The 12,901-nt window shown below is 42.3% G+C and overlaps 1 protein-coding gene across 1 annotated transcript in view; it reads right to left on the bottom strand.

Annotated features, from left to right (window-relative positions):
* The window catches only part of Ust (uronyl 2-sulfotransferase), a 241,705-nt gene that overhangs the window by 91,018 nt on the left and 137,786 nt on the right, over positions 1–12,901 (bottom strand). Inside the window, exon 3 of the mRNA XM_048354264.1 lies at positions 7,606–7,761. Coding sequence (XP_048210221.1) covers positions 7,606–7,761 — 156 coding nt within the window. The remainder of the gene's footprint in view (positions 1–7,605; positions 7,762–12,901) is intronic.

Genomic DNA, 12,901 nt, shown 5'->3' with positions numbered 1-12,901 from the left:
GCATTCAAATAGTTCTCTGTACACATTAAAATCATAAAGAAAGCCCCTATAATTGCACAAGAATACTGGAAAAACAGGTCAGAAAAAATACTTTCGTTCACACATTCAACATAATATTACATTCTCTAAATGCAAGTCAATGTGTTAAATTTAATAAAAGAACAGTAACAGTCTTTTGAGAAGTGTCATAACAGTCATAAAGCTGTCTGTATCTCAAGGAAAAATGGATTAGCAGTGACAAGGGAGGACTCTTTCTAGATGTATCTTTAAACATAGAAGGAAGGTGCTAGTGCTCATGTTTATGCATGATGAGTGCACAGAGATCCCTCCCCCCCACCCCAAAGATTTAATTATTTATGGTGCACCACAGGCACTGGTTTAAGGCTTCATGTGGAAGGCATTCAAAGAAATGTATAGCTAACTGGCCTATCACTCATGCAATTCATTCAAGGCATGAATTCAGCCCTTTCTGGTCTTGGAATATTCTTTATTGTGGTGTCGTGTGGCGCACACAGCATTCTCATTACAATAGCTAAGACAGCACAATGCTAGACTGGAGGCATGGCCCAGGTGGTAGTGCACCAGACACGAGCAAGGAAGTCAAGTGAGAGCATGAGGCTGTCTATGTTCAAGCCTTGGTATCGGCATCAAAAAGAAAAGACAATCACAATGCCAAGCAAACTCTCACTTTCTGAAGGCTTCACTATATACCAAGACACTTTCTATACCTGCTGTCACTTAATCCTTCTAAAGATTAAAGGATTAATTAACCCCTTAGCTTAAATATTATTATCCATGCTTTGCAGATTAAGGCACTGAGGCACAGAACAGCTTGAAGCTTTACTGACACATGAAGGTAGGGCTAGATTTCAAAACCAAGTCTGTTAAATCCCCAAACCTTGGTGCAATGGCTTTCAAATATGAATTTCACCCTGGTTTGTATCCCTGAGTTGGTGTGTAAACCATGAATAATTTCCACAATGATTGGATCTGTCTGCCTTTTAAGACAGGAGCACAGCTCTGGAGAATGAAGTCGGTTCTTGGGATAGGAACAAAGGTTCTATCTTGCATGAGATGTGTTGAAAAAGTCAAAGAATAAAACCATTGGGAAATCTAAGTTTGAAGGGTTCCCCAGTAGTAGAGTGCTTGCCTAGCATAAATGAGGCCCTGGGTTCTGGCCAAAGCACCGTACACATACATAAAGAAATACACGTATTAAATACCAGAGCGACTACCTTCTACAAGTTCTAGTGAGGGAAAAATCAAGTGCATTCTAACAAGCTGATGTAAACTTTAAATGCTTTTTAAAAGGTTAGTTATGTGACACTATGTATCTATAGGAATAAGTTAGATCACAGTATACATAATGTTGAAAAAAGAAAGGGGGAAAATGCAAGAATCCAACAGGCTTATGCTCTCGGGAGGTAGCGGGAAGTAGATTCCAACTGCCTGCTTTTTAATTGATGAGGGTGGAAGACTGGCAAACTTTTCACTTGAAAAGACAGAGAAAGACTTTGCTCTTGATTTCTTTAGGAAATGCTTGTCAGCAGCAAGGTATCCAGCCTCACTTTGCTGTGAATTCTTGTGTCACTCACGAGCAACTAGATACCCTATAATTTGGCAAAGCATCTGAAGAGAAAGAAAGAATGTGTGCTTATTAACACACCAAGGAGAGCATAACTCAGAGGAGAACTGCGGCACCTTCAACTTCAAAGGCTGGAAGGATGGCTGGAGGCTTACGTTACCTGCCCTCTTCCTGGGGGCGGGGGGGGGGGGTGGGGGGTGGGGGGGCAGGTAAGGCCTTCTAGCAGAAGGGTGGAGGAATTCTCCCTACCTTTTTAGCTCAGGACCTTGCACAAAGCAGAATGCACGCCTGCAATGCAGAAGAAGCCCACCAGGGGGAGCAATGGCATGACCAAGGCAAAGAGTCTGTCTGAATTATAGAGAAAATCAATCTGACATATATAATTGGAAGAAGAACAAAACTATTTTTCTCAGGCCTGGTTGCTTCTACCTCTGTCCTACCACCTTTTTTCTTTCTAAATTTCCACGAAGAGGACTCTGTCCCTGTGTACAGAAACCCAAGACAAGAAGACCCTGTTTGCAGAACAGGATGAGCACAAGGCTCAGAGATCACGTAGGCTCCTCGTTTGGGTTGACCTCCAGGTCTGATGGCAGAACCTCCCTCTTTCCTTTGGGAACTCTGAGTTTGAACTCAGAGTGCTTACTTACACATGCTCCACAAAGCACAGCCAGTTAAGCCACAACTCCGGCCCTTTTTGTTCTAGTTTGTTTTTCAGATGAGGTCTTGTGCTTTGGGCCTGGCCAGTCTCAGACCTTGACCTCCGACCTCTACTGCTCTTGTAGCTGGGATGGCAGCTGCGTACCACTCTGCCTGGGTTGTTTTAAAATAGGTAAAATGTGGTAACACTGGGGCTGTCCTCAACCCATGATTCTCCTATGTCCATCTCTAAAGCAGCTTGGCTTACAGGTGTGTGCCACCACACTCAATCCTAAGTGAACCTTCTTGATTCAACCACCTAGAAAGCCTTGGAGGAATCTCTGTAGCCTTTGGACTTTTCCAAACGCGACAAGATTTATTGTGATAACATTTTTTTTTCTGTTTTGTTTCTTTATAGCCATAGTTCAAATTTGGACCTTGCAGTAGGCAAGGGTGTGTGTGGAGGGAGTTTCACACTTTGCACAGGAATACCGTGCTGTACTGTTCGTGAGCTGGAGGCGGACACGCTCTGGAGCCCCTGGGCACAGTGTGGCTGTCTCTCCCACCTTCGTGAACACTGTGCGAGGCTTAGATCATCTGAAGGGCTGCTGTGTGGACTTAGCGCGGATGGGAGATGTATAGTCAAACAGTTGCTTTTTGTGGCATGGCCGTGGAAGGAAGGAAACTAGTACAGATTTCCCAAGAATGAATTACAAAGTCTGTGGGGTTCAGAGGAGACTTCCAAACACTCAGGAAGAGTCCTGTGACTAAGGCCAGGCTGGTAAGACTAGGTGAGTGTGTGTGTGTGTGTGTGTGTGTGTGTGTGTGTGTGTGTGTGTGTGTGTGTGTCTCAAAATCTTTCCAAAAGATCCTTAGGAATCTCCTAAGGAAAGAGAAGTGATACATTTCCTGAATCTATTGAACCATGGCCTTTCCCAATTTTCATTGTCTAAGGGGACTAAGGTTTGCAGGAACATCTGTAGAGAAACACTGACATGAGGATTTTGAGCAGGTTCCTTAATCCTGGATGCCCATAGAGTGCCCTGTGGCCTTTCAATAAGAAAAAAAAATAATAAAAAGCTTTCTGGACAGCCCCGGACCTTCAGTAGAAGAGTCATTAGAAGTCTAGTTTTTAAAAAGCTTTGCTGGAACTAGGGGACAGTGACTCACACCTCCTCTTAGCTACCCAGGAGATGAGATCTGGAAGAGGACAGCCGGAAGACAATCCAAGCAGAAAAGACCATGAGAATCCTTCTCCAAGAGAGCAAGCAAAACGCCAGATGGGAGACGTGGCTGAAGCCATAGAGGGCCAATGGAGCAAGTAAGCTGAACAAACAGGAGGCCCTCAGTTCAAACCTCAGTACTAGGGGAAAAAAACCAAACCATTCAAACAACAACAAAAAAATCCATAAGACTGTGCTGGAGATTTACTGTACAGTCATCACACTATGAGGATGGCCTTGGGACTCCAGAGCCCTGGTTCTAGTTCTCCTATCATACATAGTCACTCTGCCTCACATTATTTCTCCATAGTGAGTTAGTTAGGCGGCCTTAGGTTTGGTCTGTTTCTTTTTGTACTGGGGATTGAACCCAGGGTGTCGCCCTTGCTAGGCGAGTGCTCTGCCACTGAGTTACAACCCAGCCTCTCAGTCCACTCACTGATAAACTGCAGAATCAGACCTACTTACTGGCAAATTTTCTTTTCTGGTCCAAAAGAGTTAAATGATACGATACAGTAAGACAATGAGCGTGCTGTAGGTACTGTTTCCAATTTGTAATGCTCAGAAACCTCGGTAGAAGCACAAATGCTAATTTTCTTTACCAAATCCGTCATATTCCTCTGCTGACCATCTTTGCATCTCTACCATGAATCAAAGAATCAAGGGTCCTTAGGTCTGTGGTGTGTGGTGATGGTTTGATCTCTACTGTGCTCAGTCGGGAAGGATAGGGGCCCACCACCACAGATGGGTAGGTAGGTCCTTGATGATCACATTCTATGTCTTTTAGAAACAAGGTTCCTTTCTTTCAAATGGCACACAATCTCCACTTTCTAAGGGATCACAGCAAGCTGGGTTAGGGTGTCTGTGAAGTGGCGTCATTGTGAACGTGTACCAAATACGCTGCAGAGGTCTAGCCTTGGCCAGCACCAGCTTCACGCCCCTCCGTGGAGGAGGTGGTCCAAATGCAAACACCAAAGGTATTTCTATTCCTAGGAGAGCAGATGTACAGGATTTTTTATAGCCATGCTAACATTTGGTGTCTCCATGTTCCCTTTCCCCTTAATAATCCCTTCTGTATCTTATTTCACTAAATAGAATTTTAACATTTAATTGTGTGCATGTGTGTGTGTGTACAAAAAGGAATGTATATATGAATTTAACCCTGGCCTTTGTGTATGATTGGAATGGAGTAGCTTTTATTTGTGAGTAGTTTCAATGGTGAAGAGAGTCCGGCTTTACCAGAGGCAGAAACGCTATATATATATATATATATTTTTTATAAACAATATTTTCAGGGGAACCAATTCTCCCAGTTTTAAAGTTTAAGGGTGAGACCTATTAGAAAATTTTAACTAGCGGCCTAAGTCATTCCCCCTTCATTCTTTCATAAATTAGCAAGAAGAGGGGCTATTCATACTATAAACTATTTCCTGAATAGATTAAGCTAAAATAATATTTCTTTCTCTGCTTCTTTTATTCACTTTGAAACTTCAGTGAAAGGAATGTGTGGGATGTAGGACCAGTCTTCTCAACGTTATTGAACGATGTCAGACTTGGTTGCTTCTCCGTCCATTTCCTGGCTGCTCTCCTCACAAGCCAGAGTCAGATTAGGTAGCTCCAGAAAGGTCACTTTCACTCTCCGTACGTTTTCTTCTTTAATTGCAAAATTGTGTATTTGTTTTTGCTACCTGATCGCTACCTTCACTTTAGGTTGTGAAAACTCGCTTTCTGATTTAATAGGGATTTACATTAAGGAATGAAACATATTCTAGGTCGCACTGACCACAGGAATCAGAAATGTCTCCACTACATAATGCACAGATTATGCTAGAAGTAGTAAAAATATATCACAGAATCACAGGGTTGGAAAGAACCTAAAAAGATTGTCTAGTCCATTCCCTGGCTTCCAGACAAGCCAACCATTCCAAGCAGATGAGAGCTAACCTATATTTTAGAGCAGAAAGATGACTTTGTCTTTAACCCGTTCTGGCCCTAGCAATCTCTATACACTGTTAGGAAATTATTAACTTTTCATAGAAATGATTCCATTCGAGTTACAATTGTATTCTGTTTTCTCATGTTTAACATAGAGAACAAGGTAGTTTTACCTGTATAAAATCCCACCGCATAATTAGCTTTGCTGGTACTATGACTTGAACTCCCAGCTTCCTGCTTGCTCAGCTTGCTTGGTCAGGAATGGTACTCTACCACTTGAACCACATCTACTGCCTGAATTTTTGCTGATTAATTAGAGATGGCATCTCACAGATTTTGCTGTGTGGGCTGGCCTCAAACCTTCCTCCAGGCCTCAGCCTCATGAATAGTCCAGGCCTGAGCCACTGGTACCTAGAATATGTATATACTGTATTTTGTGTTCTAGGTGGTAGTACATTCCCAAACATCCTCATGTCTAAGCCTTTTGTGACCTTTGTCTTGTACATTCTGGGTTATCTGTATCCTCCTCAGCAGTGACAACTAAAATCTAGCAAGTGTGCTTTATGTCACCTGAGAACTGAGCAGCTTTCCACACACAGAAATATTTAAATGCAGTGGGAAGTCCTTAAGACTTAGAACCAAAGGAAAAGCAAATTGAAGCATTGTAATAAAGTTACAAGAACATAGGCTATTAATTTCTAATTTCAGGGAGTTAAAGGACCTAACCATATTTACTCACTAATCAAGCAAGGGAATCAAAGAGAATCTATCCCTATTCGATGAAGTTGCGTAACTAAAAATGTGATATGTTTAAATGCCATAAAATATAATTTTTAATGGAATCTATTTTGAGGGAGTCACCTCAAAATCTCTTTAGTTCATTGGCAACACTTACCTATTTCTTGTGTTAATAATGACTATTTAAACGTAATACTTAGACCCTATTTTATGGTGCCAGTCCTGGGGCTTCGACTTAGGGCCTGGGTGCTGTTCCTGAACTTTTGCGCTTAAAGCTAATGCTCTACTACTTGAGCCACAGCTCGACTTCCAGCTTTTTTTTTCTTTCTTTCTTTCTTTTTTGTGTATGTGCTTAATTGGAGATACGAGTCTATTTTCCTGCCCAGGATGGCCTCGAACCATGATCCTCAGATCTCAGCCTCCTGAATACCTAGGATTTCAGGAATGAGCCATCAGCGCCCTGCTTAGACCCTGTCTTATGAGAACTTTCAAAAGAGTGAGCATTTTGATCTTTATTTTGTGCATGACACTAAACGTACCAGTGTTAGAGAAAATACAGCTGGCTGTGATCGCCTTACAGCAGTCCCGCTTTTACCACGGATAAAAAGGTAAAAATAGGATCAGGTAAGTCCTAAGTGAGATCTAAGGTGAGGACTATCGTTATGAAATAGAATCAGGTAGAAATTCCACACTTGTGAACCCAACCTAGCAGTAAAACATGTGGCATTTATTCCACATTGGAGGTGGGGGTGGGGGACGAGGGGGTGGAGTGGGGGGGTTGGGCATCCTAAGTTTCTAAGAGGACAGAAACAACTTCTGGAAACCAGGCTGACTAACTTGACCCTGAAAAATGATCATTGAGTATACTGTGCCCAGTGTTTCTTCCTTTCGCCGGCATCTCCGCGGAGTCTGCAGTTTACAGACGAGGCTTTGCAGGGTCCTGGCATAAGATGGCACTACTCCCCTAATACTAGCAAGTGCCCGGTCTGGGTCAGTTCTACTTGGGCGAGATGAATCCCGCCCAGTTGGGGAATTGTTTCGTCACTTTTGAACAACCCAAAGCATGCTCTAAAGTCCAGATTTCCCATCAACCAAGCAGACCACTGGCCATAATGCAGACAGAAAACGCCGAGGAAGAAATGCTAGAAGAAAATGTTCTCAGTTGGCCTCTGAGGGTGTCAGATGATGTATATACTTCGGGGGCTTTCACTGTTCTGAGATTACGTGTTACTTACTTTAGTTGAATAGACTGACTAATGTGTACTGTCCATCAGCCCTAATGAAAGTATCCATTTAGGTAGATTTCCCAGATTTTGGAGTTCCTGCACAAACCTTAAACTCCCTTCTACTATCCGGCAAAAATACAACAAGCATTTGAAACCCTGGTGCTTGCTCGGAGGAGTTAGATGAATGGGGTCCCGTAAGGCATCCAATAATTACACGAATGAGTGGAAACAAAATACAACCGAACAACAGGAAAAGTCCGCTTACTTGTTCGTTTTTTGTGAGTCTGGTTTTGTTGTGAATGTCGGATGTGACCAGATTAAATCCGTGCTTCTCTGACAGGATTCTCAGAAGCAAGACCACCGTGCGACTGCCACACTTGCCGACCCGGTTGTACACCACCTGGCTGGGGAAAGGGAGGACCTATGAGAAGAGAAGACAGCAAGCGTGAGACGTCTGGGATGCGCCCCTCAATCCTGGGCAGGGAGCGCTGGGTGAATGGCAGTGAGCTGCAGAGAGAGCCAGAGCCAGGAAGTCGCGTGTGCAGTGCGCATCCTCACAGGTCACGGTGAGAGCGCTGCTTATTCACACCAGCACACACCTGGTCTGGCCACAGTGCATGTGGTCTACGGGCTGACTGTGAGCGCCACACTCTAGATAAATGTGTGCTTTCCTGGAAATAATTTTTTTTTTTTTGCAAGTTGTATTTTATCAGGACAACTGAGAGCTATCAAGGAAAAGTACTGTAAGGTTAAAAGTGGAAATACAGCCTGGTGCGGGTGGCTCAACCCTATACTCCTAGCTACTCAGACAGCTGAGATTCACAGGATCGAGGTTTGAAGCCAGCCTAGGCAGAAAAATCCACAAAACCGCCATCTCCAATTAACCAGCAACATGCCAGGACTCGGGGAGTGGATAGAGAGAGAGCTAGCCCTGATAAAAAATACTGAGAGAGAAGTGAGTTCAAGGCATGGGAGCAGCATTCAAACATACACAAGGCTGACATATAATTCATATGCCATGAAATTCATCTTTGTAAAGTGTACCATTTAGGAGGGTGGGGGTTAGTATATTCAATAGGCAATATAAATGTCACCACCATTAAATTCCAGAACATTCTCATCATCACCAAAAGAACTTCAGTACCTGTTAGTAATAATTTTCCTTCCTCTTTCTACGCCAGACCCCTGGAAACCATTTATCCACTTCCTGCCTCGGGGTTTTCTTACAGCATTCTCTACCACCATAGAGATGAAACCAGCACGCATGGGGCCTTTTGTGTTTGGCTTTCACACAGTAGAATATTTTCTAGGTTCCCTGTGTTGGGAGATGACTCAATGCTTCATGCTTTCAGCTGGTCGAGTAACATTGCATTGTATGAACGCACCACGTTTTGTTTATGCATCCTTCAGATAATGGATGTGGCAATGAGTTCCGCTTTGTGACCACTGTGACTAATGCCACTATGTGTGCTTGTGTACAAGTGTTTGCACAGACATATGTTTTTGATTCTCTTGTGTATATACCTAGGGAACTGCTGGGTCTATGGTAACCCAATGTTTAATTTTTTTTGAGGAGCTGCCAAACTTTTCAATACAGCTGCATCATTTTATATTCTCATCAGGAGTATGTGAGCGTTCCAATTTCTCCACATCCTTGCCAACACTTGTTACTGCCTTAAAAAAAAATCTTTATTCCACCCATCCTAGTGGATGTGTGATGGCACGTCACTGTGGTTTTCGTGTGGATTTCCCCAATCACTAATAATGTTAAACATCTCTTCATGTGGTTTGGGGTCATTGTACAGTTTCTTTGATGAAATGTGTATATAAAATTGAATTGTCTTCTTGTTGCTATGTTTTAAAATATACATACACATATGAGATGGTAGTCTAACTTCATTCTTTTGCATGTGGAAATCTAATTATCCCAGTACCATTTGTTTGTCAGAAGCATTCTTTTTTCCTCAGTTAATGGCTTGGCACCCTTGTCCACAATCCACTCACCATACTGGCAAACACTTATCTCTTGATTCTTAATTCTATCCCATTGATCTATGTTTATCCTTAGGCTGGGCCCACACATTTTTTAAAAAAAAATTAGAATAACCTTGGTTAGATTTTGAATTTAAGAAGGATGAGCCCCTCCAACTTTGTTCTTCTTTATTGTTCAAGATAGTATTGACCATCCTGAGTCTCTTGCAGTCCCCAAAGAATTTTAGGATCAACTTGTCATCACATCTGCCTCCAAGTGGCAGCTGAAGTTTTGACAGGAATTGTATTTGAGGCGTAGCTCAAGTCAGGGAGTCCCGCCACTTCAATAATGGGGAGTCTTCCAATCCATGGACATGAAGATGCTTTCTACTCATTTAGTGTTTATGCCTTTGCATACTTTATATTCCTTTTGCTGAAGTCATTATTTTTGGTGTTGTAAATGAAATTGCTCCTTTATATTTGGGTTGGTTGTTCATTAATAGGAATACAACTGACTTTTGTATATTGGTCTTATATTCTGCTACCTTGTTAAACTCATTTGTGAGCCCTAACAGCATTTGTGTGTATGTAAGGGGGGGGGGGAGATTCTTTAGAATCTTCATGTCTTTAGGTTCATCATGTCATCTGTAAATAGAGATAGTTCTACATTCATCCTTCCTATATGCATTCCTTTATTTATTTTTCTTTCCCAGTTGCTCCGGACAGTGGTTTTGATCAGGTACAGGAGCCATTATAAAAAAACTACCTATGATTAAATATTTACATTCTTAATAAAGATACTATTTCCATCTTGAATGCTTGGAGTAATACGTGGTAAATGATAACCAAAGGATTTTCTCATGCAGCAAATCCTAACAAGAGGTTATAAGAGGTAAACAACATAATAAAGACTAAAAATTCATACGTAAATGTACACAACACTTGCCTGTGGTATGCCATTAAATCTGTGCCTTCGTAACTCTGGTTTAACTCACTTTGCTGAAATATGCAGTGCAGCATTTCTTGGAAATGGTCATTGGAGTAAAATGTAATGCCTATATCACTTGCTTAGGAACCAGTCTTTGCTATTTTGGTACTATTCTTCTACTTCATGCTTTTTCTTAAAAAAAAACTATTTGTATTAATTAATATATATTAACTATACTAAATGGGGGGGTTATTGTGACATTTCTGTGCATATACATACTGTACCTCGATCATATTCTATTGTTCTTCCTTCTCCTTCAGGTTTCCCCCTATAATAAATACTTCCTTTCTTCAGAGTCAGCATCTCCATGCAAAAAGTCTCAACACACCCTGATCAGACTGTGACTGCTCTGGGGAATTTAATGGGACACTGAATACTAACAATGATTCTGCTGAAATTTAAAACTAAGAGAATCTTCAAGCACAGCTGAGGTTTCTAAGCAAACACTGGCAGAAATCATCTGCGTAAAAGAATGCCATTGTAACAGGGCACTTTCACTCATCATGTTATCAGTTTGAATTATTGGCAACTAGCCCAACTCAGACATTGAGAAAAACCAGTCACGTTTTCACAGTTAGGAACAAGACTCAGGGAGGGCGAACCAGGCCTCATGCTTAGCCATGTGTGGCCAGGCTCGGGACCTGTAATCCTAGCTACTTGAGCAGTAGAGATCGGGAACATTGCAATTCGGGGTCAGCCCAGGCCAAAAGGTAAGTGAGACCTCCATCTCAACAAATGCACTGGGAAGGGTGGAGGAGCCCTCTAATACTAGTTATGCTAGCGCCATAGGTAGGGGGATTGTGGAGAGAAATCACCTCAGTAAAAATAGGAAAATCTATTTGAAAGCTAGAGCACAAAAGAGCTTGGGGCATGGCTTAAGTGACGGAGAACTTGCTCAGCAAGGAAAGGCCTCTAGCTTCAAATCGTGATCCTCAGATCTCAGCCTCACGAGTAGCTAGGATTACAGGCGTGAACTACTGGGGCCTGGCCATTTGATACTTTTAAGGTCACCCAAGTAAAACATGGCACTTGACAACTGAAGGCCAACTTTCTGCTCTCCTGACCCCTAAGATGATGTTCTCTTTAACATACAATAAAAGCAAAAGATGCAAAAGGTTTTGAGTAGACTTCTGGGATAGAGATACTATTTGCTTTCTGTGGCTTACATGGTAGCCAACCTCATGAACTGTTCTACTTTTCAATAGTCAGTGATTACTACCAGTATGGGTCAGCTATTACCCAAGTCCCCGGAAGCCAAAGTGGAGCTGACAAGAGCTGATTAGCCGCTCCCTCCATCCCAAGGACTTGTCCTAGCAAGCTAATGGAAGCTCAGCATATTGATTGCACTAATGAGAGACGAAGGTGGTAGAAAGGGTGGCCCCCTCTGCTCCTCCGCCTCAGATATTCTGGGCAGTGGCAGGGCACAGCTGCTTTGGGGACAGTGAACCACTGTGACCACGAAAGGGGAAAATAGGAAGCAGCCAGTTACAGGGAAATGCGTACGAAACCCTAAATCTATTTGGCGCAAACGAATGCCCTCAATGAGAAACTCAGTGACTGTGGAATGGCCTAAAAGCTGCACTTGCTTTTAAAAATTTTCCTTTTCTGTTTTTTTTTTCTTCATGCATTTTAATTGTTATTATAAAGGGGTTGCAGTTAATATAAGTCAGGTAAAAGGTACATTTCTCTTTGGACAATGCCACCCCTCCCTTATTCTCTCCCAGTTTTTCCCTGCCGTCCCCACCCACAAGTTGTGGAGTTCATTTTCAACACAATGTCTAGAGAATAACGGCTATATTTGTTCACCCTCCACCCCTCATTTCTGTGTTTCCTTTACTGTCCCAGACAAATGAACCAACAAGACAGAAGGAAAAGAAAACAAAAACAGCAACCAAGAAGACACCTCTCCTTTCCATCTCCTGGAGTTCATTTCAGTAGATATCATTTTATGTGATCAGATGCACACAGGCGTTGTGCCTTTGTATTCTTCTCCTAAGACTATCCTCCTTTGGTCTCATAGACACAGTTAAACACAAACAGAAACCCTACAGGATAGGAGATTTTTTTTTTTAATCAGCTATGCATCAGGCAAGAGCCTCAAGTCTAAAATATACTTGGTGAGCTTTCTTTGAGAGGTATTTGCCGATTGGTAATAGGGAACTTTGTTCCCTTCCCCCATCGCAAGATCCTTACTGTCTGTGGGTGCCCTACAGAAAATCAAACACCCAGAGTCTTCATGCACCCCACCTCTTATGCTTCTTCATTCTTGCCAACGAGGGTTATATGAATGTTATGTCTGTGGTTTCTATTTTATGGCCAATTTGTAAAAATGAAGGGGGGGCTCCAAAATATTTCACTCTATGAATTATAGAATTTTATGTTGTCTGCCTGGTAAGTTCTGCAAATGCCACAAATCCCCAGAGCCTGACAGGCCTGTAAAGAGCGTGCCAAATAAACAAAAGTCTCTCCAAAACACAGCAGAAACCACCACCAGATGACAGACCCAAGTTCAATGGCTTACCCCTGTTTGAGAAGGAGAGGGGCAAAAGAAGACTTCTTAGGTTAAAAAAAAAAAATGAAACCAAAACAAATCAAGAAAAAA

This window comes from Perognathus longimembris, chromosome 9, assembly GCF_023159225.1.
Source record: "Perognathus longimembris pacificus isolate PPM17 chromosome 9, ASM2315922v1, whole genome shotgun sequence".
Classification (NCBI taxonomy): domain Eukaryota; kingdom Metazoa; phylum Chordata; class Mammalia; order Rodentia; family Heteromyidae; genus Perognathus; species Perognathus longimembris.
This window is presented reverse-complemented; position numbering and strand designations above follow the sequence as displayed.